This window comes from Anarrhichthys ocellatus, unplaced genomic scaffold (assembly GCF_004355925.1).
Source record: "Anarrhichthys ocellatus isolate YVR2014 unplaced genomic scaffold, GSC_Weel_1.0 scaffold9, whole genome shotgun sequence".
In the NCBI taxonomy this organism is placed as follows: Eukaryota; Metazoa; Chordata; class Actinopteri; order Perciformes; family Anarhichadidae; genus Anarrhichthys; species Anarrhichthys ocellatus.
Window position 1 is genome coordinate 6,985,990 of NW_022280039.1, and position 26,194 is coordinate 7,012,183.

Sequence of the window (26,194 nt, forward strand, 5' to 3'; positions counted from 1 at the left end):
TGCGTGCATATGCACACAGTTTGGTTGAGCTCCATTCCTATTCTTGGATCTCTGCTTTTGTTAGCGAGGGGCCTTTCTGCTGTGGGTAACGGCCTCCTTTGCCCCTCCATCTCTTTCCATTCCCTGCATATGTACAGCATCTCTGGAAAAGAGAAAGCTGGGTCCCTTTCGTTCAGCTGTGTAAAACCAGCCTGAAATAGCCAGGATTGCACAGGATGATGGTTGATTTTACTTTCAAAATAAAAGAGCCAGTTGCCAGCTCACATGTGTCAACCATTCTGCTTTCATGCCCTATGTGATATATATAAAATGTGCAGAGTATTGGGTGCCTTTGCCTCAAAAGGGCCAACTTTGGTTTTGTGTGTGAGATATATGATACTGTATATATACTGTATATTTGTATATATGTTTCACTGAATATACTTTGTAGGAGTCCTTTAGACACCGTGATTATTTTATTATAGTAAAGGTCTATGTGTTACCTGTAGACCTTCAATATGGCCAATAGTATTATGCCACTGTTTTGGGAGAATGACCTGGGCTTATGCTTAATTAAAATGTTAATGACTGATTTTTTTTTTTTTTTCGAGATAGCTTTCACTTCAAAACACACAACTCTCTCAAGAGGCAGCAGCAGTTTTGTACAAAATCACGTCTCCTAACGTATGACTATACCTGTGCGATAACTTAAAACAGACCCTTTTTTTTCGGCCATATGTTCGGTTACACATGACGTACTAGGCTATTGGCTACTACAGTATATTACCATCAGCTATTATATGATTTGTAAATCTTTGCTCGGTTAGCTTGTGGAATATGGTTGTATGGTTGATAAGACATGTACTATGGTTGTTTCAAATGTAAGCTAACCCTTGTTTTGTAGTTGCCCGCCGGTAATGCAACACATCCGCAAAGCTGACTTTTTGCGGACATGTGCAATAGTTGCGCTTTTATTGTGAAACGCCCAGCGCCCCACTTCCGGTACTCCTGTCGCTAACTCCGTCTGGCTCGACACAGCTGAGCAGAGGATGGCTGCCTGCGTCTGAGCTGCTGCCTCTGCGCTCACAGAGGGAAAACTCAACGTCAATAGACAAGGAAAGCGCGAGGAGACGAGAGGAGGAGAGGAGGGAAAGGAGTTTTACCAAGACCAGGAAATAGTTCTCACACATTTATTTCCCCGGGAGGTTTTTAATTCTTGTCTGGAACGAAAGGGGGGATTTTTAGACCATGCCTGCTGAAGTGAAACAGGTTAGTGTTGCTGTGTCTGCCGGTCTCCTCTCATCGTATCTTCCTCCTCCTCCCAATTGTTCCACTCATTGTTTGGATTTTGTTGCATTCCTAACATTTTTCCCTGGATCATCACTCTTTATGTCTTTTATACAGCTTTTTTTTTTTTAAACCATAACCCTTCCCGAGTTTAACACATGAGAGCAGCTATTCTCAGATGTATCGATGTCCTTCAGAAGGATAGTGCGTGTGAGCGTGTAATAATGTGTGTGCACGTATGGATGTGTGCATGTGTGTATGCAATATGCATGAATGGAGGCGGCTGCATGACATCAGATACAGTAAGGACGAGTAAGTACTTCTACCACTTAGTGACCATTTCATGCTGTAAATAGTCATGACCATGAGATATGTTTAGTGGTGGTCCTGTGTGTGTGTGTGGGTGTGTGTGTGTGTGTGTGTGTGTGTGTGTGTGTGTGCGTTGGGGGGCTTGTCTTGCAGGAAAGCAGTGCTGTGACTTATGAGTTCCCTGACACATTCATGGGCTCAGACCAGTGCCACCTATGAGAGCGGTTGGTGTGATCATTGGACAAGCAGTGAAGTATTGAAAGTTTGTCCCTGATCAACGCCAGTGACGCTCTGAATGAGCCCAGGATTTACAGCCTACTGGGCTGCAGTGCTAAATGTGTGAGAGACATGGCATTAAAGTCTTTTGTCTTCCACTTGCACAGATTCCGCAGGAATGTGCTTTTGTTAGCTCTTGCGAGTGTGTTGCTGTGTCTGTGTGGGTGTGTGCGTACACCAGACCATGATGTGCATACATTATTGGAAGTGTTTCCTGTGTTTGAAGCGCATCCACAGGCATCCTACACCATTGCAACGCTCTGTCCCCCCCCCCTCTGCCGAGCTTGGCAGCGCTCAGAAGCACAAAAAAAAGAGGAAGAAGACAGACATCCAAAAAAAGAAAAAAGAATCTGATTGAATAAGGTCAACTTCCCATCAGCGCCGCTCTCCTCCGCTGGGCTGAGAGGGGTGGAGTTACACATTCCCTGTTTGGCAGACAAAAACATTCTGTCAGCTCTCCACGTTGCTCTGATAATAATACATTAACAGTTGCCCCCATGGATGAGTGCCACCAGATAACTGAAAGGAGCCTCGGCCAAAAACAGAAGCCGTTTTTTCTCTCCCTCACACACTCTCAGTTCCTTCCATCAATTGGTCTTGATAAGTTTGAAGGCTGTGCACCAAGCGGGAGAGTCGATGGATCAGAAGCAGGGCAGCAAATGTTGCCTGTTGGAATCCTTGCTTGGATTATGTGAATGGGATGAAATGCATGTCAACAACCTCGTGTCCGTGACCCCCTTAACACCGAGATAGTTGGCGTGCTTGGGGGCAGGACGGCATCGTGGCGTGACCTTTTTTAACTCAGCTGGACATTCCTCAGCGAGGGAGCACCTGCTTGGGCAGCGCTGCGTGGGAAAGGGGGTTCAACGTGTGTCAAAGTCACACTTACCCATATATGGATCAATGTGGATCAATGTGTCCATGTTTTTTTGTTTTGGTTGTCATTCTTCTTGCTTTTGCTCAGTTATTGCTGTTCGGACGATAGAAGAATAGATTGGAACAGACGTTGAACCTCTTCTAGCTGCCACGTCTTGCAGTGATATTCCATGTTGAACTCTATATATGTCCTTCAGGGGGTCCAATAGCTTGAAACCAGTTTTTATACTCAGAAGAATGTAGATATCAAGTGGGGAGAGATGCTGATCTGGCGTGACCTCATCTTAATGCTGCAGCAGAGCTTACGGTAAATTAGTTTTAGCCCACTGAAGATTACTGCATAGCCCTCAATTAGTGGGGGAGCCTGCACCAGACAACGTCTGAGTTAAATATAAATGCTCCTTTTTATTTTGAAACTCAACACCAGCAGGGTATTGCTCAAATCCTCCGAATTCAGTTGCGGCATCTTCCTTCCACTCATGAAAAATAGAAGAACAAATTTGTCGTGAAGGAAAACATTATGAATAATCCAGTATAGTCATCATTTTTGCCAAGGTCTATCAAAAAAAACCGACTTTACTTTCCCCCGCAAACTAGAAGGACCCGTCTGAATAACAAAATCATCCATCAGTGATTCAGAAACAGACTAAAGGAGGTCTTGTCTTCAGACAGCCGGTTACTGCCAGATTCTTGACAGCCAGCGGGGGCTTTCAGCTCCCCTCCTCTCCGATGCTATTTGATTTCTTACCAAAATTAAAAAATCCGTCAAACTTTTTTTTTTCTTCTGCGGGGCTGTTTTCATTCAACAGCTCGATCTTCCCTGCATACTCCTTCCCGTTCATTTCCTCAGGCTCCCCCTTTGTGACCGCAGAGGATGTTGTGCAGATCAATATTTGAAGACATGTAGAGCATGAGGAGGGGCTTTGTTTGGGGGAGTGGAGGCCATACAAGAATAATGCCAATGACCGGAAAACATAGCTAACAGAGTGCAGGATGGGAGAAGGGGGGGGGGGGTCACGAGTATTCTGAAGGCGAGAGGGTTTCGTTGGAGGCGTGATCATATGGTGGTAGGTGGCTGATGACACCAGATGGCCCTCCCACCACACAGCCTGGCCATGTTTCCCATACCGTTCCCATGACCGCCTTTAGAGCCTGACCCATGACACAACATGGCTTGACATGTCACATTATCTGCCACACCGCCCACCATCCGTCTGCCGGCCGTCCAACCCGACCGGTTTCTCTCGCTGGATGCCTGTCTTTGGTTTTAAGTAACCTGAACTGTATCACCATGTGAGCAGCTGAGACCATGTATGTACCTTCACATGATCACTGCCGCGTCAGCTTATAAGAGCTCAGTCTAACAGTTTGTACTTCTTTGCGTATTTGTTCAACTTCCTTGAAGTACCAAACGGATGTATTTTGGCAAAATAGCGTCATCATGCATGGTATTGTAACTTGTCATTGTCAATATGAAGATTCTCATTACATTACCATTTCTTTAGAATATTTTATCGGTTTGCTACTATCTACTACAGGGCTGCTCCCTCTTTGATGATTAGTCAATTCAATTATTTATTACCAAGAAACTTATTAGTTAAACACAATAAGTGGTTCAGTTGTGTGATTCTTTCTGGAGGAACTCAGTTTTACAGATATGTTGATTTAAATCAACTAATGGATTAGATGTTGGTCAACTAAGAATGTCTTTGGTCAAGGACAGCCCTAGTATATTATTCTCTAATGGAATATTAAGCAAAGATGTCAAACATTTACTGGCGCCGGCTTCTTTTATCTGTTTCTTTATTCATAGTATTTGTTGTATTTCTCTGATTCATGTATTGAAAATTTAATTTATTTTTTTGACAATTCATAGACGAAGCAATTCATAAATTCAGTGTAGCAGCTAATTTATTTCCTAATTATTTTCATTATCGACTAATCAGCAGATTATTCTCTTGATAATCCATTCATTGTTTTATCAATGGACTGTAAAAATGCTCGTTACAATTTCTCATAACCCAAATACATATTTATACTGCTTGTTTTATCCGACCAGCCGTCTTAAATCAGAAAGCATTTAGTTAACGATCATAACAGATTCACATTTCAGAAGTGTGAATCAGTGAATTTATGGCCTTTTTGGCCTTAAAAATGATTTCATTGATTTATTAACTGGCCATAATTTCAGCTCTAAACCAGATTATTTACAAAAATCAAAAAATTGATAATGAAAATAATTATTGCCCCCCTATTTTATAATGCATATTGTGATAGTCGTATATACACCACACCAATCCAGACAGCTGGTCCACCAAGTGGCTTCAAACAAACACTAAGAAATATGTGAACTATTTGACCGCGGGAAGTATTACACTTTACTATACATAGTCCACTGTACATTCCTGCTCTGTATCACATGAACACACCCTCAGGTATTTGGTGTTTACTCTGTGGTCGTGTTCTGTGGGGAGCATTGGGGGTCTATGCCACTCAGCCCGTTGGTCCCACAGCCCCCCCCCCCCCCCCCTGCTTTGGCTTCCCCTCTATCTGTCCTAACCCATTTGGCTGGCTGACAGTGTGACCGACGCTGGCCCATGCACTCGCTCACTCACTGTCTGACCACTGGCGAGGACCATAATGCTCTCTCAGCTTTCATCATCATGCTGATGGAATTAAAAAAAAAAGGGTGAGTGGCAGTAAATTGGAAGGCTTGAGAGAGGTTGGAGACGGATGCTTTCATGCTGCTGTTTGGAAACGGCAGAGGGGAGAAGAAGCGGCGCATTAATGAGATGGCAGCTCATTATCTTGCTGTTGGTTGTTTCTTTTACCTATTCAGCATTACAGCGCGCCGGTTATCAAAAAATATGTGCAGGGTGCAGAGAGTGTGAATCACGTATGGATGCATTTATTCATGCACATCCTTGAAGACGTTACATTGTGTTTCCCTGCTTTACATTTTGCATAATGTCCAATCACTTATTAATGACTTGAGTTTGTGCTTTTCCTGCTGCCAAATACATTAAATCCTGCAGAGGTGAGGTGTGAAGATAGTGTCAGCCCATACACACACACACACACACACACACACACACACACACACACACACTTTAGGCTACAAAGGAACATCAATTGGATCCCCGACTTATTTACTCACTGTTTGTCTGCAGGCTACGGACAGGATAGCCCCGTTTATAAGGGAGTGGGATTCATGCTTTCCTTGGCTGTGTCCAATAAACACTTTTCTATCTGTGCTGCTGGAAGCCAGCAACAAGATCCATGTTTTTTCGATCAGGTAGATAAAAAAAGCCACTTGCCTCAGAGAAAGCAGAGGCGTCTCAGTCACACAGGCTGACCAGAAAGCTGTGGAAGTAAAACTCGCTACACTTGAAATAAAGCTGCGCTTACGGCCACATCAGGACTGTAATCGTTGTAGTGACAATATTTACATGATGCTCTCCTATCCTATTAATGGTGTGATTACATAATATCAATTTATTATATCATAACAATTTGGTAATTACACAACATGAGCGATATAAACAGCACTCTCCTGTCAGGTCTGATTATCTTCGATGCTGTCAAACAGGAGTGGACTGAGCAGGAACGCTGACCAAGTTTTTATGCTTTAATTTGAATGGCCAGGATGATTATAAGGTAGAGTTATTAACAACATTTCACACACATTTTCAAGTTCCTCCCTGGGTTTTTAGAGGGTTTTACGTGCTGTGCTGCCATTGGGAGGCTGGGGATTTTCAAGACGTGAACATTGTACCGATAAATTGCAGCACCACTGTTCTCACCCCCCCTCCGCTGCCGTCCCATGCGTCGGCACAAAGTAGAAAAAAAAGTAGAAGAAAATGCGCTGCAATGGCAGGGAGAACCCTAATATTTGAAAAGCAAACTTGAATATTAAGATACTGTATGTCGAAGGAACCACACAGTCAACAACAACACGCAGCTAATGCATGGGGAGGAAGTGTATGGATGACCCATAAACAGGTGTCTAGTGTTATATGATGCAGGACAGTGAGGGTACAGCCATTTCACAAAGGAGACGTGAAGATCTAGCGATGCACGTTCAATGTAATATCTATTTTTCAAATTTCCATTGCAGTTAATCAATAGGCCTACAGCACCCTCACTTCCCACGCCGATGCGACTGAGGGTCACTTCTTCTTAATGACCCAATGTGCTGTCACGTTGACCTGTGCAGTGTGGCTGTGCTCGCGTGTGTGCATGCACACATTCTCCGGTACATAAACTTGTGTTGTGTGTGTGTTTCCATGTGTCATTACTGCAATTGGCTTTCCTGCAGGGACTGGCGGTTAAAGCTGCAGATGTGACGTTTTTTTGGGCAGCACCATGGACAAATAACGACCCCGGTGATCCTTAAAGTTGGTGATTGATGACACCGTGGGCGGCAAATTCTAATTTTCCCAGCATCATAGAAAAGCAGCTGGTGAAGTGATTGTTGATGTTTTGAGGTGCTGTAGCTGAAGTTGATCCAAATTGACGGCCAGACTGGACCATACCTGTCACTGTACTATTTTGATAGGAAAGATTAAATTTCCCCCAGAGGAAGAAAAGAATCGTCCAAGTTCATTAGATGGACTGCAGCAACAGAAACATTACTCAAGATAGCCCATACGATTAATGGATTAACTGATAAGATATGTGCCATTTATCTTGAATGGAACATAAGACCATAAAGTGTCCATGAAGAGCGTACATGGGGAAGTTCTTTCCTCTTAGTCCTTCCTTCCTATTCCCTCTCTTTTCCTGCGCTCCAGGCTGGGAACACTGGTGCGACCCAGACCTTCAGTCCGAGAAGAGTCTGGTTCTGGGGCCTTTACAAAAGAACCGAGGCTTCTTTTACAGTTATGTATGGTTCATATAGGCTCCACCCCCTCTGTCCTGCAGCTGGGGACCTCTTCGAGGGGCCCTGAGGGGGAAGGTCAAAGTCCTCATAGAGCTTCCCTCAACCAGAAACGCAGGAACAAACGCCTCCCTACTTCTCCCTTTCTCTTTCTAACCCCCTCCGGTACCATCCATATTGTACTACATGCAGCACAGCCATGGGGGCTGGGGGGGAGATGGCCCAGGCTCCTTTTTGCGTGTTTAGTCTGGAACTTTCTTTTGAGGGATTAGCCCACTTCCTGTCTCTGGGCCTGCCACGAGAAGCAGTCGGGATACCATCGATCCTCCATCATCATACCATCTGTCTCATGCAGCCTTTCGGGATTAATGATTCCCTCTGACAGCTCTTTAGTAGGGCTCTATCAGCTCCAGCTGACCATTCAGATTACGCTGACATGTGGCAGTGTGAGGAGCTTGCATGAGGCATCTCCAGTTTATTTAGTTTAACTGTAAGGAGTCATCACATTCTTGGGTGTTTGAGAACTGAAAGCCATGGCAGATATTTTTCAATGGAAGCTACCAGCTACATGTTTCACTTACTTTTATCAAACATTTTATTTGTTCAGCACACTAATTCTGTCACATAGCTGGAGCGATGTAGTGTTTATACATATGAAGTCTGTGTAAATTCACCACACTGTCAAGTTTTTAATTGACACATCAGATAACATCCATCAGCAGTTGTTGCAGTCGTATTGGCCAGAAACGTTCTCTAATTGCAACATAGACGTTATATTGAATCGGGGTATATTATCCAGATTTATCAAGTTACTGCATTTATGCCATCTGTCCCGTCCATTCTTTTGAACATACCTTGAGGGAATTTCCTCAGATTTGGCAAAAACGTCCACCTGGACTGAAGAATGAACTGATTTGATTTTTGTGGTCAAAGGTCAAGGTCACTGTGACCTCACTAAACAGCTTTTTGTCCATAAATCAATCATTTATATTCTAATTATGACAATAGGATAAAATGATGAAGGGATGACATTTTGAACAGACATGGATGTACATGTGTACTTGATGTACTACGCAGGCATACAACCGCAAGGCAGTAATTCTTTTCTTTTTTTTCTAAAATTGGGATTCTGTTGACTGGATTAACTGTGATTATTGCTTTAACAAAAGACTCATATTGTCCCATTGTATGTGGAAAAAAACAGTATTCGTCTAACCATTGTAGATCCATGTTTTGCTTACTCAGAGCTCAGTCACAAAGCCTGTAGGGAGTTTGAACTGAGGACTGGCTGTTAGTGACCCGCTGGCGGTTGAAGTGCACTGATGAGGTCTGGCACTTCATTAGAATGCTGCTCTGAACCTCGCAACGCACAATAGTGGCTGTTACTGCTGATGGCTCGGATCCAGGGAGAAAAATAAAAGAGAAGGATAGAGGGGAAGAGAGTGAGAGGGAAAGTCCAAACCACTGTAAGCCGACCGGCCTTGGGGCCACACAACCCCTGCTACACACAACCTCTGCTGTAGTAGCCACAGCTCCGGCCCCAACGCTGCCTGCACACAAACATTATGCTAACCGGTGGCAAGAGTTCAGCCAAACCAGGCGCAGAACCTCCTAAAATGGGAAAGATAAACGAGTTCCTGGCATTCTCAACGCTGCCAATTCTCCACGCAGACAACGGTTCGCATAGTTCAATGGTTTCTACAATAGAGGCATGCAGACACTGGGACGGCTGTCATATGCCATTACATGTGATGGCACGGCATTGTTACCCACCACCTCATCTTCTCTTGATATGTGCTCAACCCATTCCCAGAAGAGCCACCGGTGAACAATGGAGTGATGCGCCTCCTCGCACATTCCACAAGGCTCCATTGAGCTATCTAATGAACCTCTACCGCATACGTGGCCTGCGCTGGCTGCCACGGCTCCACGAAAATGCTATCTCGCCCCATCACACTCCCTTATATTTAATTTGTTTGGAATGTGTAATAGGCTGTGAAGTGGAGCGTGGCGCAGCGTTGATCTGTGCCAACCAGGTCCGCGGATAGGGAGGGACAGGTGCCAGCCATCAGTGGAAGGTGGTGTACTTAACACTCTGCGCGGGGCTGGAGTGTAGAATCCTGGCCCTGTGGTGGAGGGCTGCCTGCCAGTGTCCTTTTGCTCCAGCCAAGCAAGCTTTTAGTTTGGTAATAAGACATCATAGCTGTGGGTTCTTGTTCTGAAGCGGGGGGCAGCTAAAAGTTTTAGAGAAAAGGTTGTGTTGGGATTCAATTGCATGCCAGTAGAGCCACAGTCGACATGAAGCACAGCACAAGTTACTTTCTTTGTGCTGTAACTCATTCCTGCATAAGATGATAAGAGGGAAATCCCACCCGGGGGCACATCAAAGGCAAACAAAATAAACCTATTTCTCTATAGGGGTCCCGTTTTTATGCAGCCATTATACTCTGCTATCAGAATTGATTTGTAAATGACGTATTGCAATATTCTACATGAAGCAGCTTAAAGCTAGGGTTGGTAATCTCAAGAAACCAGCTGGAGTATGCACGATTTTATACAACTGAAAAACCCAGCCAAGTGTTACCAACTCTTTCCCCATGAAAATAGTTCGAAACAATAGCTCCAAAAGTCGCCAACACTGACAACCCACCAAAGCCACTCCCGCAAAATGGTCATTATGAACGTGAACATATCATAATGAATATTAACAACAATATGGCTATTGTTAGTAATCACACATGACAAGCCATCAGCTTGTGGAAGACTCCGTTGCAGTGTAATGAGTGCAGGGGCAAATAGCGTGCAGGCAGACAGACAAGCAGATAGTAATGGTGGGATGAGAGTCTATTACAGTCCTGCAACAGTCATAGATACTCAATGTATTCACTGATGTTGGGGTGTATTGACAATTTCAACAGATGTAACAAAAATGTTTTTGAAGAAGATGACCAGCCCTAGCTTTAAATAACATGTTTGCTTTATTAGATAATGATATACAGGGAGAGTGTCTGAGAGCGAGCACAGCCATGACCTGGTGGTATAGGATGTACATTAGCTGCTGAGCCACAAGAACACCCCGTTTTCCATCATTATTCGTGCTTTAACAAGTCACAAAAAGGCAGACAGTGACATAAATAGCTCCAACCTCTCTGCGTCTGCCAGAGTCTGGTGTTTTATCTGTGCTCGTAGACTTTGTAAAAGAAAAATACAGCTCTGAAGGATTGATACCGCAAGTACATTGCCTCTTAAACATACCCAGTGCTGTGCTGTTTTCCTAACTGGACCTTTGCCTGCCATCACCATTAAAACTCACGTGGGTATTTATTTCCCTATGGCTGTTTTTAAGTTGGTTACCGCTCTGCTTTCTTGGATCCTTAGAGATGCAAGAAAGGTCTTAATTTGACACGGTGGTTGGTCAGCAGCTGTACTGAGGCATGTTTTTTTCTCTATTTTACCTCCTTAGATTAGGACGTGTGGAAAAGAGTGTGCTAAACACCACGAGGTTCTCAAAGTTAAGCAAACAAGACCTGTTGACACAGACCTCCTTGAGTTCCCAAATTCCTTCCATCATATTCTAGGACAGTTAAGAGAGGCTTAATCCAATAAAACCCACTCTTCGCCTGTTTTGTGCTCTGCTTCTCTCGAATCCGGCTCTGAGTGTGTGTGTCAGGTGGGGGTGAGTAGGAGTGGCCAGCTGCAGCCTCTGTTGTTCAGGCCACAAGGGAACACAGGGAGTGTTTTTGGGGTCATGGAGCTGCTACATTCCACACTCAAATACTCAGATGAGAGCACTCATTTCTCAGTCTGCTCCAGGCCATAATCCACCTCCGCTATTGTGCATGTGTCACTTATCCACAGTCCTTCAAGCATAATGTCCCGGAAATACTGGTGCTAATTAAGGCTGCTGGTGTCTGTAACTGGGCAGTGAAAACATGTATCAATGCCCTCCTTGTACAGTGCAGAGGCATCACTTACCGGTGAGCCAGAAGTCACGGGAGACCAGACTGAGTGCACCCTTTCTTTCATCCATGTTCTCACGCCGCTCATGTTGTAAGTTTAACAAGGCCTTGTTATGGTCTTGTACTGCTAATGGTGATGAAAGTGAAGTGCACTGAGTGCTTTACTACCTTATATAATTACTTGCAGAAATGAACTCTGATGGTAATTTCTACAGTCAGAGAAAAATGTTATGGGGGAAATGAAAATTGACTCAAGTTCTATGGTGCTAAGTGCAAGACGCACGACACATTGACCATACAGCCCGGTGAAGTAGCCCAGGTTTGTGGGAATGTGCCGATCTGATCCGGGGAGCAACCGTGATAAGAATTGCTGCTTTTCTGGAGTGTTGCTTGCAAGTAGGACCGTAGTGTGTATCCTGTCACACAAGTGTGTAAGTGCACACCCTGGTGCGCATAGGTTCTGTACACTCTACAAACTGCCCACGCCGCATTTCAGTAATCAGGTGTCAACAGACAAATGCCTCTGAGACCTACAGACAGCAGCAGGGCCCCATGATCAGATCTCAAGGTTGCTGGGCCCCCTGATCACCTCACAGATGAGGCCCTTATCCAGTAATGTTGCCCACTCGACCGAGAGACCTTTCAATATGAATGTGCCTGCTGGTCCAGTGAATCAAATACCTGACAAATCACATTATTGCACCATCTTATAAATGTGATATCATTGAGCTGCACATTGATTGAACTAATCAATTGATACTAAAGGCAAAAATATAATCTAATTCTCTATCATCTCAGCATTTAGCTCAGCTCTACCAGCAGTTAAAACAGCATTGGCATTGTCAACCAACTCGAGGTGACCTAAAGAATTAACATTCTCAGTGCCAGAGTATGGTTAGTGTACCCAACCATTGCGAATGTGTCTGTTTTAGTGGCTCACAAATTATTTATTTCTGATTTATTTATTAAAAACACAGTGGGTTTCAGTCTTAAATAATTCATTGCTGCTGTATTTTTTTTGTACTGCTACAGTTTTACAAATGATGAATATGCAAATATCATGTTCTGCTTTATTAGCGATGACAAATTGCCTGCATTCTCCAAAGAGTCCAGAATTATTCCAACCAGTCTCACTGAAATACGGTGTCGCAGCAGGGGCCGCGAGTTGGCTACTAAACCTGTGGGACGGCCTTCAAAGGGAAAGCTATTGGGAAAGGGAAAGCTATCCCCTGCCACATTGTAGTGTGAAAATCACAGTGGGCATGTGCACAGAGACCGATCTGAAAATTAAAGGCCTCTGTCCACGCTCTGCAATCTGAGGCTTGCAGGCAGCGGGACTGGCTCGGTGTCCCCAAGACCTCCGACCCTGGAGCCCCACAGCCACAAGCTGCTGCCGCGCTGTACCCCGGCCTCTGTGGCAAACAAGCCCCCTGTCTTCTCCATCCAACATACACCAACAAACCTAATTAACTTCCCCACTTGGCTGAACCCCCTGCCTCTCCTCTACCACCACAGCTGTGCACTCTGTCCTCGCTACTTTGAATACTCCCTCTTCCTGCGTGTTTTGATTCCCAAACTGCTGCTAACCGATGCCAGTTCACGGCACCTGATCTCTCACAGATTTGTTTCGAAGTCAAACTATACTAATATCAGGAACTACATGTTATGTGCGGGGGTTGGGGGTTTTAAAGGGTGCAGAGGTGTGCAGTGTCTGGAGGAGGTGCTGCAGAGGAAGACTTTTCACTGCAGTGAACCTCTCCAGGGAGGAGCTGACGTCTGCTCGATGGAGTTTAAAACTAGGTTTCTTTAGTGTGTTTACTATACAGACGCAGCATCTTTCTGTGTTGATGCACATTGTGGATGCTGAGTGAATGTAACAGATGCTTCAATGTATGAATTCCTGTGTACTGTGCATATTTGGCAGTGGACTTTGCTAGCGGCAGCACTGCAGTGTTGCGCGATGAGGTTCTGAAGTGGGTCAGCCTCTCTGTAGCACCGGAGCTCCTGTTCGCTCTCAGAGGAGCATGTGAGAAAAAAAAAACCCAAAACGTATAGCCAGGAGAAATCTGCTATTACCATCGCCGTGACTAGACACATTGCTGTCCGCTGTGAACACAAGACAAGCTTAAAAAAACGACATAAGATACCTGCACACTGGATTAATGCTCCCTTAGTGATCTATTCAGGAAGTTATCCATCTGTCTCTGCCATGCCTTTTCAATAGTTTATAGTGCATATGCTAGTTTGTCACTTCTCTCTGGTGTCAGTACATCCAATTGGTTCAAGCGAGGCTTTCCTTTTATTGGAATTACAATATTGTTTTTGAGTTGCCTCTGAGCATGTTTCATAATGAAGCAATTATAAATGTGCAGCAGAATCACTGCAGTCTGTATGATTTCTTGTTTGTATGGATTTTTTTTCTGTCTCGAAAGTTACTTCGTTTGGCTTTGGGTTTCAGCTTGGCTGCTTTTGAATGATGAGCGTTTGGCTGCTCACGGATCCGTCAGTCCTCCCTGGCAGGCAGAGCTGCCTTAATTGTTGCATGCCTCTGGAACGGGCTTCGCTAATGGGGCTGTTGGAGTCCCAATCAGTCAGTGCAGCTTCCCCCCCCCCCCCCTCCTCTAATGTCTCGGCAAGCAGGGCAGCCTTGATGATGCAACAAACGGCTTTGGTTTGGTGACGCCGCTCAGGAGGCTGTGGCCTGGAGACGACATATCTCTTTCATGCCTTCTTTCAGGCCGTCTGATGTCAAACCAGGATCCAGCAGAGATGACGTTTTATGATAATGTCTGCCGGGTCTGTTCTTGTGTTTGTCGCCTGGTTGGAAACAACGGATGTGATGAAATATGACAGCCATTCCCTCAGATAGTTACAGCAACTAATTTCTCAGACTCTGACAACCTAATTTAAGAAGTGGGTGGGGTTTGATGCCATTACTGATGCCACCGTTAACACTAGATCATAGCTGCTAATCTTCTTCGACATCGCTGAGCACTCACACAGGTAAGAGGTCCTCTACAGATCCTCTACAGCTTTTCCCATAAAACTCTGGAGATTTGCATGAAAGGAGCTTATTGCTCATTCCCTGGATTCATTGCGGATTTAATCGGAATGCCGCCATCTTTTCATTGAAAGTGTCCAAGGGCTGACTCATTGTGTGTTGTCCCACAAGTATGTAGAGGCGATTTGGGAAACTGGAACAGCAGTGGTCTAATGCCTCAAATGAGTCATGATCCTCTCTCTGTCCTCCTTTACCTACTCTACAGTCCGGGGGCTACTCTTGGAGCAGCTGATGAGAGGAGGTTGAACCATTCAGACCAAGCAGAATTATTTCACTCCGCTGGTCTTCTCTTTGCTCCCCTCTTTTGCTTAATCTTTATTTTGGCTTTAGAACAAGTGCTCTCCTGGCAAGGAAAGGGAACCTCTAATAGGGGGAGATGTGAGCACCTTGTCACCATATGGGGCTCGGAATTCCACGGAATTGCTCTCTAATCTCCACAACATGTTAGGAATTTGAAGCCCTTGCTTTTCAGGAGACAATAGCAGTGTCTTCTCTTTGGGCGTGCAGTGTGCAACCCTGTAGCAACGTTGACTTTTGAAACATGCACATGCACACTCTGACATCCACCATGTCCAAGTTGTTGGTCGTGGGACGCTCCTCTTTAATGGCCTGGCTCAGGTTAAACCCTTTGTTAAACATGAACACATACAGAGAATTAACACATTTATTATTTGTTTATTCGTTCATCAGTCAGATCTGAAAAAGATGTTTGATAAATAAATCTAGGAAAAAAATAACAATTCCTTCAGAAAATTGTTGAAGTGCAGTCACAGTTTATAGTAAAGCACCAATTGTGCTGGATGTACGGATCGGGTAGGAAGTGACACGTGTTGTTGTTGTTATTGTTGTGTAGCGTAAATGAGCTGATAAATGATATGATATCTTGATATCGGATTGGTGCATAGACTCGCATACTAGTCAATACCCCATCCGGCATTTCAGGCTGTATCGGAGGCATTTTCGATACTGGTATCGTTATCGGAACAACTCTCGAAGTGAAGAAGTAGTGTGTATCATTGCCCTGTTTCTGTGGTGTGATGCACTGCCAGGCATCTTTGCTGTAGTTTGTTTCCCCCAGTTAATGACTGTTTTGAAGTGGGAATGGGTCAGAACAATGTATAGTGTTATTATGCATCATTTTTACATTCAGATATTACATATATTTTTATTTGAATCACCACAAAACTAAATTTTGTGGTGATTAAAATAGATTATCTGCAGGCATATTTGTTGTGTGGAAGAAACATGACAATGTTGCTTTCCCATGGAACAGTCAGATATGACTTCTGTTTGCGGTACTGCCTAAAGTCAACACAGATGACTGCAGTTTATATGACTCACCGTCACTCTTATTGTGAGATGTTATTCGTGTGGGCATCAGATCTGGAAGAGATATTTCTCAAGGTTGTGTTTGTGTGACTTTTAGGGCGGGGGTCTGTTGGCTTCTTATTACACGACACAGCAAGTCATGTGTAAACAGTGAGAGTCATCGTTTTTTTCTCCCAGTGTGCGGAGAATCATTTGCGGTGGTGTGTCGCATGAAGTTTCTCTTTGCATCCTTTGAGTCATAATCTGGAACAGGCTGTTCCCCGTTTGAAACATTCCTCAGGTTTATCAAAGGTCTGCCGATATCATCCCTCTTCAGTCTTTCTTCACTGCATCACTGGACTGAAAAAGTTGTTTTCATCATTTTGAGATATTGCCTGGTTCCTTCCTGAGGCCAGTGGACTAATAGGCTTTGGTCTGTGGAATCCACTCCAGTGTTTTCTCTAACATTGGGCCATTTGCTGAGGCCCCAATGGGGCAGACAACAATAGGCTTCATGTGAAATATGCACCATGACTGGGGCATTCCAGCGAGCGGTCGATCTGTTCACAGCACTTTAGTGGTTAGATACAAATCTGCTCCGATTGAAGAGAAAAACACAACTCCAATGCTTCCAGGGATCCAAAATAGGATTGAGTGTTCATTTTGTTATTGGATGGTGCCTGCCTGCTATCTATCTAACCACTCTCTGGCACGCAACGCTTATGGCCCTGTCTTGTCTCTCTTTGTCTCAGTCAGAATATCCGCCTAATGAAATGAGGGTGCATCCAGAGTCCTGAATTAGAAGTGAAACAATTGTTACATATCTTATTTATACGCTGAAATTGCCATGGCAGAAAGACTGGGCCTGCAGCTCTGCTAGTCTCAGTGAGGGGGCGATGCTCCACAGTGCTCAGGTGCTTGCAGTGCACGCAGCTGCTCAGAGTAATTGCAGTGAAATCTGGGGATGTCTCAGGTAGGGGAGATGGTACAAGTCCCTTTCCAAGCTCAGCTGTCAAACACCAACTCGCTCTGATTAAGGAGCTGCCTGCATGGCTAAGCTGATGCAGACCAGAGAAGTCAGGTGTTGAGCCAGTGCTCATAAATGCTGCAAAAACACTGCCTGCCGGCTTTGATGCCAAATCCTCTGACTCATGTGGCTGCGACGTGTTTGGGGGGGGGGGCTGACTTTTAAAGAAATCGGCTCTGTGTCGTATCAGAATGTGTTTTTGAAGAGGTAAAAGGTTGAGCGATAACTCAAAGGTTTTGTTCCCAGCAGGCCACAAACCATATGAGCCATCAACATATTGATGGGTTTTCGGGGTAGAAAAGAAACCAGAATAAGTAAAAGTGAATGAGGGGATCAACGCGAGTAGTGCTGTTGTGCCATAAACTGCCCAAATTGAAAAAGTAATGGGTAAATGTTCAGTGTCCCAGGAAGGAAACATCCCATTAGCTCAGAGTGCGTAATTAGCTGATCAGAACCCAGAATTTTACAACAATAATGGATTGTTTTGCATTGCTAAACATAATAAAAAAAGTAATATCCAGCAGGAGGGGGTATCTGTGCTGTAAACTTGTGTGAAAGGCATCCAGAAAGAATTTCATACGTGCTGATTCTTTTTGTGTGAGGGAGCTTCTGGGTTTTAAATCCGTGCTGCGTGTTAATGGTTACATAACAAAAACTTTTCATAGTGCATGTAGTCCGTGGCAGCATTATCACTGCCACTAGCTGCTATAATTGCCATTGGAATTTCATGTGCCATGCTCGCAAGCATGATGCCATCAAAGGGTGACGTATAGTAAAGAGGTTTTGGGAGTTCCACATACAAATTGACCGTTAAGAGAAATGTTACCGGTTTACAGCAGGTTGCGTCATTTCAAAACACTGAAAATGTCCATGTGTGAGCTATCATGATATTGCAGCAGTGAGTTTTCTCCCCTACTGCTGCAGGCACATCCTCAATCCTTTATAAAGGTACAAACTGTCTTTTCACAGTCGAAATGGACAGTGATTTATCTTTGTAACTTCACTCAAAGCTTTTCGTGCACATCGTGTATTGACATATGTCACCTCAAGAATACAATATGTCAGTGGGTGGTGTTGTTTCCTGGATGGTTTGCAGTGTCTCACAGACCACGTTTGTGTATGAACTTCACGTTCCTGCTGAGGCTTAAAGGAAGAGGACAATGCCCCGGCCACAAAAGCACAGGATGTTTGCGTGTATTGTCGTTAATGCTGTCTATGTCAGTGCAGCCCTCCAAGTCAGTTCTTACACAGTGCTTTTGTAACCTCTGCAGAACTGTGTGAAAAGCTGACTGGGACCTTTTGAGAAACTTGCATATCTGCCTCTTTTCCAGCAGCGTAAAGCTGACAAAAAGCCCGGTGGTTATGTTCCGTTTCCCCAGAGAAAGATTTGCTTTCGATTGTGTGCCTGCTTTTCTTTTGCCAAAGCTGGGCTTCTCACAGCTCTTTCTCAAGGAGGATTATTGGGAAAGGCTGTCACTGTCCAGTCATTTTTTTTAGACCCCCAAATAAAAGCACTGTGGCAGTGTGTGTGTGTGTGTGTGTGTGTGTGTGTGTGTGCGCCTCTATTGTAATGGAATCGGGCGTGCGACTGTGTGTGTTTGAAGACAGCATTGCCCTACTGTTTGGCTGCTGTTGACAAGAATATCTTGTGAGAGAGGACATCAGTGTGTTAGCCAATATATTTACTTTGATTTGAAATTAGATATTGGCCAGTCAGCCATGTCCACCTCTAATATGAATCCTTTCTGACCACACGGTTTGTATGTCTATTATGATAATCATAAGAAGCTTTTGTGTTACAGGGCAAAATATTTTTCAGTGTGGTGTGATTTTACTCGGCTGCTTGACGAGTCTCGGTCTGTGAAACTGGCAGTGAAAGCTCACGCACCCTGCCTAAGCAGCTCTTAACACACCGTAAACAATTTCACGATTCTTGTTTTATTACATTTCATTGTCGCATTTTGCAAATGATTTTTTTGGAAAGATTTTCCAGCCAGAGCCGCTTTAACCATAAAACACGTGTGTGTGTGTGTGCGTCTGAGCCTGTGAAGCAGGCCTACATGTGTCATTGTAGTGAGTTATTTTTGGGCTCCACTTGAATGCTGCAGAACTCATTGCACAGCACCCCCCTCCCCCCTCCGTCCCCCCTGTCCCCTCCTCTTCCTCCCAACCAAACCCCGCCTTCTGACAAAAGCTCTCCACACACAGTCAGTCTGGCTGCAGTCAACTCACACCCTCCACTCTATTTTAAGCCTTCAGACAGAGGCCCCGCTCCCCCTTGAGTGGACCCCACTCTCACTGTGTGGGCCAGAGCATTGGGCCTCTGCTCACTCAAGACATTCATGCACACACAGCAGCTACTTGCCAGCTGGTGCCAAGGTAACAGAGGTAAACTTCTGGACTGTGCGGCCTCACTAAACCCCGGCTCTAGCTAGACACTGAAAGTTTGAGGAGAATGCTCATTAGAGTTTCCATACTTACAGGAGAGTTGGGTCAACACACAGCAGCCCATACCATGCTCTGAGCAGTTTACTATTTTACAAGGTAACTGTTTGCTAAAGACAATTGGGTGTGTGGATGATCTCAAGTCTGTTTTTCCAGACATCAAAACACCCATTACTGTAGTAATGAGAACACCAGCGTTGTATAACTTCTGCACAACTGTACCAGTTTGCCCCTCTCTCTCTTTATGACTTCAGCCTGCCAGGCTGGATTCCACAGTGGGCAGCCAGCAGGAAAGCAACGAGCAACCCTGTTTCCTTCCTGTCTGCATAGAGTTTTCCCAGCTCCCACATTGTGTATAATGCAATGCCAGCAATACGTCACTTACCATTACAAAAAGACAAATTACTACAAATTGTCACAGCATGTTGACTTGGTATAATATCAGTTTCACATTCACACAAGAGTGTTTTAAGTTGGTGTTCAGCCTTTATCAGACGATGTTTAACCACTCCGAATGTTGATTACGTGCGTCATTTAAGGAGAAATTCAGTAAGTGAATAAATCTAAAGTTTCCAACTACAAATACACCATAGTGAGTAATGTACCGCATCCTGGTTTTAGCTTTCATCAAGTTTGCCGTGGTCATCGACCCTGGTAAGTACCTCTATTCCGGTCAATTAGGAGAGGGAGACGAGTCTAACCTGATTTGGAGTGGCTGCACGGCATCAGAATTGTAGGTAATCAGAGGGCTGGCGCAACACCGGACATCCTCTGTCTGACAAGAGACAAAAACACACAAGCTCCTCAGTGTTCCTGATAATCACAGCTGGAGACAGGGAGGCGCAGTGGCTCTATCAGCTGCTGTTGCAGTATGCTTCTTCTAGTTGTGGACTAGCTTCAAGCACCACTCGCTGATGTATTCGAAGATTACTGTTGTTATTTTACATAATTACTTTTAGATTACCCATGCTCCCCTGGGTTAAAATAATTGTGTTTTGTATCATTACAAATGGGATTCTGGAGATCCCTAGAGGTCCTTGAGGAGGTTCCAGGGGGTCCCCAGCAAAATGAGCGGTAGTTTAATGTTTTCATTACTTTCTCTTAAGTATCCACAGTACAGTAAATGTGACTATTATAATCTTGTATATCCTTTTCCCACTGTCATCCCATAATAGGCAGTGTGGGAACTTCACCAATTGAGTGTGACACAGAATGTAATGAGGCTCTGTAACGCGAACACGTTAGGGCTCTCATTTATAATGTATTCTGAGCTCCAACATGATGCAGGTTACGGGTCCATTTTACGTCTCTCATGTCTGAGGTTGGAAAAATAATGATTGGCCTGTCTCTGCTGTTTTATTTACTGCAGACACCTTTGACGATGTTAATTTACAGGGAAAATGTTCAGCTCTTAAAGTATAATTCTGGTTTATTACAATTTGGGTGTTATATTTTTAACTTTTTGAAATTTCTTCTTTCTTCCTCACCAAAGTTAAGGCCCAGATCTTGGAATGCGACGACATTGTGGGGCCAAAACGAGACCAACAGAATAGCAAGGTTTTGTTGGTAATAGTTCTGCATCACAATTAGGGCAAACACTGTAGGTTAAACCTCCTAGTTGGTCTGTAAAGCATACTAGATTTTAAGTACAGTTTGGGCGATTATATTGCTGTTGGCCTTCATTTTCTCTTCCAAAAGGATTTGGCCAACCTGAGTGTTTGTTTAAAGTCTGACTGCTTGGAACTGCCTGCCCAACATCTCTGAGCAATGTTGATGGCTTTCCAGATCTCAGCTGATAACTTGCTATTATTGCCACTATGTCTGCTGGTAGAAACTGCCTAAAATAACACCTACATTGTAAAAACTCTGAATCTTCCTTTCATGTAAGTAAGCAATATCTAGAAGCCAAATACCACACTCTGTAGAGCTGTGTGGTTTCAGGTTCAGGGCAGTTTTAGCTGATGTCCCAGAGGGCTGTGAAGGGTTGGGCTGAGCTTTCCTTCCTGTTGGGAGTCATGTCTTTTGGATGATATCTGTCATCCAAACTACCCTGACCCATCTCTTAATAGGACAGTTTACAGTCTGTGGGCTGTCAACACTCCTCTTCCAGCTATCGGCTATTTTGAGTCAAGATCCTGTTTACTGGATACCTAAATCTTAAGAAGTCAGCGTTTCCTGCACAGAGCAGCAGTAGATGAAGCAGGAGGGGGAGGTGTTTCATCATGGGGGTAGATGGATAGAGATGTTTGTGAGGGTGTATGTATTTGATTAAAGGCTGGGGAGGGGGGGGGGGGGTTAGCAGCCAGATGCTAGGCCTGCAGCTGGCTGGCTGAGTGGGAGGGGAGTTACATTGAAAAGCAGCGGTGCCAGCAAAGTGGGGCTTAGCCAGACACTGAGAGGAGATAATCCATATTTCATCTGCATCCTCCTCTTCCTCCCAACCACCTGCAGAGCAGCACAACACGGACCCAGAGCATGAATAGTGCATGACACAGAAATAAGATTTGAGAAGTGCTATCGCTTGAGTGGAAGTAAGAGACGCCCTTTTTTATATCCAACACCTTGGGGAGCTCTTCAGAGCCCGGGAATGACTCTATTAGATGGTGAGTTTCAAAGTTTCCCCACTCACCCAAACAAAGCCCCCACCCACCCACTTGCCCATCCTTCTTATGCAGCAGTGCAGCATGCACCTCCTCAGTTTGGATCCAGCCAAAAGGTTTTACACTGCATTGAAAATATATACTCTCCCGATCATTCAAAATGCAGTTTTTTTGTGATATTTTTTTCATTCATCCAACAAATGTTTGGATGAAAAAAACCACACTTCATAGTGAGTTAGCCACGGCCTCAAAGAGGCTGTTTTATTTTCATACCGTGGCTCTTGCTTAAAATGTACTCTCTGCTAATTTAGTATGCGAATAAAGGCACATACCAAAATTATATTTCAGATATCTGCATAGTCTTAAATATTCATGATCAGCTTGCAGCTTTGAAAGTAAGCTTAAAAGACTCCCTCGCTCACTCAGCCTCCCGCACACACACACACACACACACACACACACACACACACACACACACACACACACACACATACACACACACACACCAGAACGAAGGCCTTGTCTGTTGTCTCTTTGTATTTTCATCCCCGACTCAATATTCAGAGGAAATCAGGTAGACTTGTTTCCATTAGCTTGTAAATGAGCTGTTGTTTTGTGGCGCTATTAATCTCTGATTAAAAATCTTAACTACAACACAATGTCAGCTGTAGCAAACCAATACAGATCCTGTTCAAATCCAATTTAGCCCTGTTTACCTCTTATAGATGCATTGGAATACATTAGGTGCAGATATGGCGGCTTTGCCTTTCTCACTTGACTTTATTGCTATTATGAGCCTTGTCATGAAAAATGCTCTTTGTTCACACTCAGACCAAGAAGTGTTTCACTTTCAACCCTGCGAGAGCAGAGGGAGCTCTGTCGTTGTTTTGAAGGGATGTGGAGGACTTGGTGCCTGTGTACTCTGGTTGACCCCCACTTCTCAGATCTGTGGTAGTGTTCAACAGTCTGGATCCAAACTGCTGAGACTCGTAGGGACTGTGTTTGTGTGGAGGTCTGCTCCAGTCCTTGTCATTAACTAGCTGGAAACGACTGGTTGGCAGATGGAATTCTTAATCATCAACGTTTAACATCCTAATAATGGCCCTTATGGTATTAGAAGGTTAAGAATATATTTGGCTGGTCAACATGGTCTTCTTCTGACATGAAGGATATGACAGACAATACTACAACGCATGTTCATTATTAATATGGTTATTGTATGTAGTGGACTGTGTCTATAAGATGACTCGGAGACAGAGATCCATATTGGTGCTTTCTAGCAGCCTTTTAAAATGTAGTTGTAAAGTGAATTACAGAGAGCAAAAAAAGTTAGACATGATTGTACAACAGGTCAACAAAAGAGGTAAAAACAGGTTATCAATTTGAATATCTTTCATTGTTCTTTTTGAACATTTGTTTTGTCCAGCACTCTGAGTTAGATGGCACTGCACTTACCTGATGTATGCTGCTATATCCACACCTATTAACTACTCGCCCACACACACCCACACATACACACACACACTACACTAGGCCTTTTTAGCAGAGCAGGACCGAGCAGATGTAATACCACATTTCTTTTCATCTGACAGAGAGGGAATAATAAATAAAGTAACTGGGCCGGTAGCTCAAGCCTCCTGATAGATTTATCCAGTTGCGCAATGGCTCCTTTATGGGACACATATACATCCAGCGTCACCTTATCTCATGACCCATTGAAGGTTAGCAGTAAATTGGCAGGGATTTCTCTATTGCCCAGAACTTGCGGCTTGTCCTCCGCCTCTGGCTCTGACACCACGACATTGCCCGCACAATGAGCCCAATCCTTTACCAGGCGGTTGGCACAAGGCCGTAAAAGTATCTCCAGGGGGGGGTCAATCACGCTTGACTGAGTGCATATTTGAAAAGCAGTCGCAGTTACTGTGATGGACTGCGTTAGCTCTGCGAGGTGTTATCTATGTGTGCTTTTCAGAGCAGAGTTCTGGCGATGGCGCATGTGCCGTAGGGTTGTGGGGCTCCTTTAGAAGGTTATGGTGGTTTCCTGTCAAGATGAGGAGTAGTTTAATTTGCTAGAAAATGTCCTAACTAGAGAATGCATTCGAGTGAAAGCATTCACAGCTTTCAGCCTTAACTCTATTACCTCTCTTGGGGTGTTGTAGACAATTATCAGCTTGGAAGTAAATCAGTTTGGAAGTAAATACATAAAAGCACACCTTTTGCCCAACAAGTTCATAGGGTCTGTTTTGGAGTTCGTGACATAAAACATTTCGAGAACTCTTAACTCGTCTTAAGAAATACGGCACGACTTTGATGACATCCTGCCCTCTTCCTGTAGAGTTCCCCGGCTCACCCCATCACCCCAGTCCCAGAAGAGGACGTGTAGTAGCATTCCTGAAACAGTGAGAGCACCCTGCTAAGACTTAGTAGTCCTCCATTATAACTGCCTCAGGCTTTACTGTTTTCTACACAAGAGGGACAAAGACAGCCAGAAATGGAAGGGGGGGGGGGGTTATTTCTGTTAAATGGGACACCCTGCGGCTGCACATGCAGACAGATTTTGAAGAAAGGATTGTTAGCGGCACAATAAGTGTTTTGCACTAGTAGTTAGACAGGAAGTGAAACATATGTCCCCTTTCCAACTCCCTAAATCTCCAGTAGACCTCACATGAACTGAGCTTCTGGCAAAGTCTGTCTCACTGCCTCCTCCACACACTGCAAGCCCCCCCTCCAATCACCAGTCCTCTGACAGAGTCAGACTGACAGTGATCCAGAGGCTGACGGGAGGGGCGCTGCAAACAACCCACCCTCCAGGAGACTCTGTTACGCCACCAGGACAAACCTACCACCACCCTGCACTCTGCCCACCACCTGTCCACCGTGGCCAGCTACTGCTGCTCTGAACAGTGCTGGATTCTTCTCTTTCTCTATCTCTCTCATGGTCGCACCCACTGTCCAAACAAACAAACCCTGGCCACGAGCGCTGATCCCTCTCCAAGACTCATTGTTTTAGTTTTACTCTACAGGCTCCATGTGGCTCTCCTCCTTTTGTTTTTTACTCATGATCCTCCTCCCCCTTTTCTGTCTCTTTGGCTGCTTACTGAAAATCTGCACTGCTTATTTATCCTCCTGCTGCTCGAGTTGTTGAGTGCTACCACAAATTCCATGTTGAGAGGGACTTTCTGCATGCTTCACTTCTAATGTGACTCCAGGCCTTGAATTGTGAGGAAAACATGTGGTATGTGACTCCGTGTGTGCAAGTGTGTTTGTATGTACAGTGTGTAATTGATGGCATATGTAAGAAATTACCAAAGGTTTCAAAACATCTCTCGGCCAATTGAAATGGGAATATCTGCCATTCCAGAGATTAAGATGGTGTCGAATGTTGCCGAGGGTTGAGCTGGGGTTTCCGTCTGTCGCTAGATAGTCGGTTCGCAGTAGGTAAATGTGGTAGCGATGTCCCATCGGGAGGCAATCTGGCTTTAGCTGGTGGTTTTCCCTTGACTGAGGCCTCTGTCTGTTAGGGTCTGAGCCTGTCAAGCGGTCTGGCTGACTCGAGTTTTGTCTAGGCACTGGTGCAAAGGAACAAAAGGGCGCGCCTGATGGAGGGTGGCGTGGCGGGTTAGTAGGCGGGGGTTTCAGGAAAGAGGTAGAAAAAACAGGAGTGGAATGGGGAATGATGGAGGCGTCTGAAACCAGGAGGCCAAGCGTGAAAGAGATGAGAGGGAGAGAAGCCCAGATTTGGCTCGGGATCAGTCGCCAGCGAAGGAGAGATTAAGGTCCCATCATTCCCAGCTGCATCATCAGGACTTTGGCCCTCCCCCCTACAGTTATTTGTGTGCTAGTTTGTGTGTGCTTTACCCATTGAGTTGAGTTTAAGGATTTCTAAAGCACACACACAAAGTAGACAATGTTCACCACCACACACCGCAGCACGAGGTCAGCTGGACTTCCAGTCATTCAGAGAGTTGGGATTTCTGAGCTGGCTGTAACTGAGATGGGTCCTGGCTGGCCTCAGAAGTGACTGAATGCCCCCCGTTCTCCTTTTCACCCTGAGAGAGCATGCTGTTTGGGCCATTGCCACGCATTGTCAATCCTCTACTTGACTTCCCCTCAGCCTCTGCTTTATCCCACAAACAAATCTTGCTTTGGCTGGATGTTTGGGTCACACGGCTGCAGTTCACAGTTGCT

General features: G+C 44.7%; 1 protein-coding gene across 13 annotated transcripts in view; it reads left to right on the forward strand.

Annotated features, from left to right (window-relative positions):
• Positions 1-26,194, forward strand: part of arvcfb (ARVCF delta catenin family member b) — a 201,035-nt gene that overhangs the window by 90,433 nt on the left and 84,408 nt on the right. Inside the window, exon 1 of one of the 13 annotated variants that reach the window (XM_031848923.1) lies at positions 36-1,248. The exons of the other annotated variants lie outside the window; for them this stretch is intronic. Within the exon in view, the coding sequence (XP_031704783.1) occupies positions 1,228-1,248 (21 nt within the window). The 5' untranslated portion in view covers positions 36-1,227. Of the gene's footprint in view, positions 1-35; positions 1,249-26,194 lie in introns of those variants that run through there. 13 annotated transcript variants of the gene reach the window in all.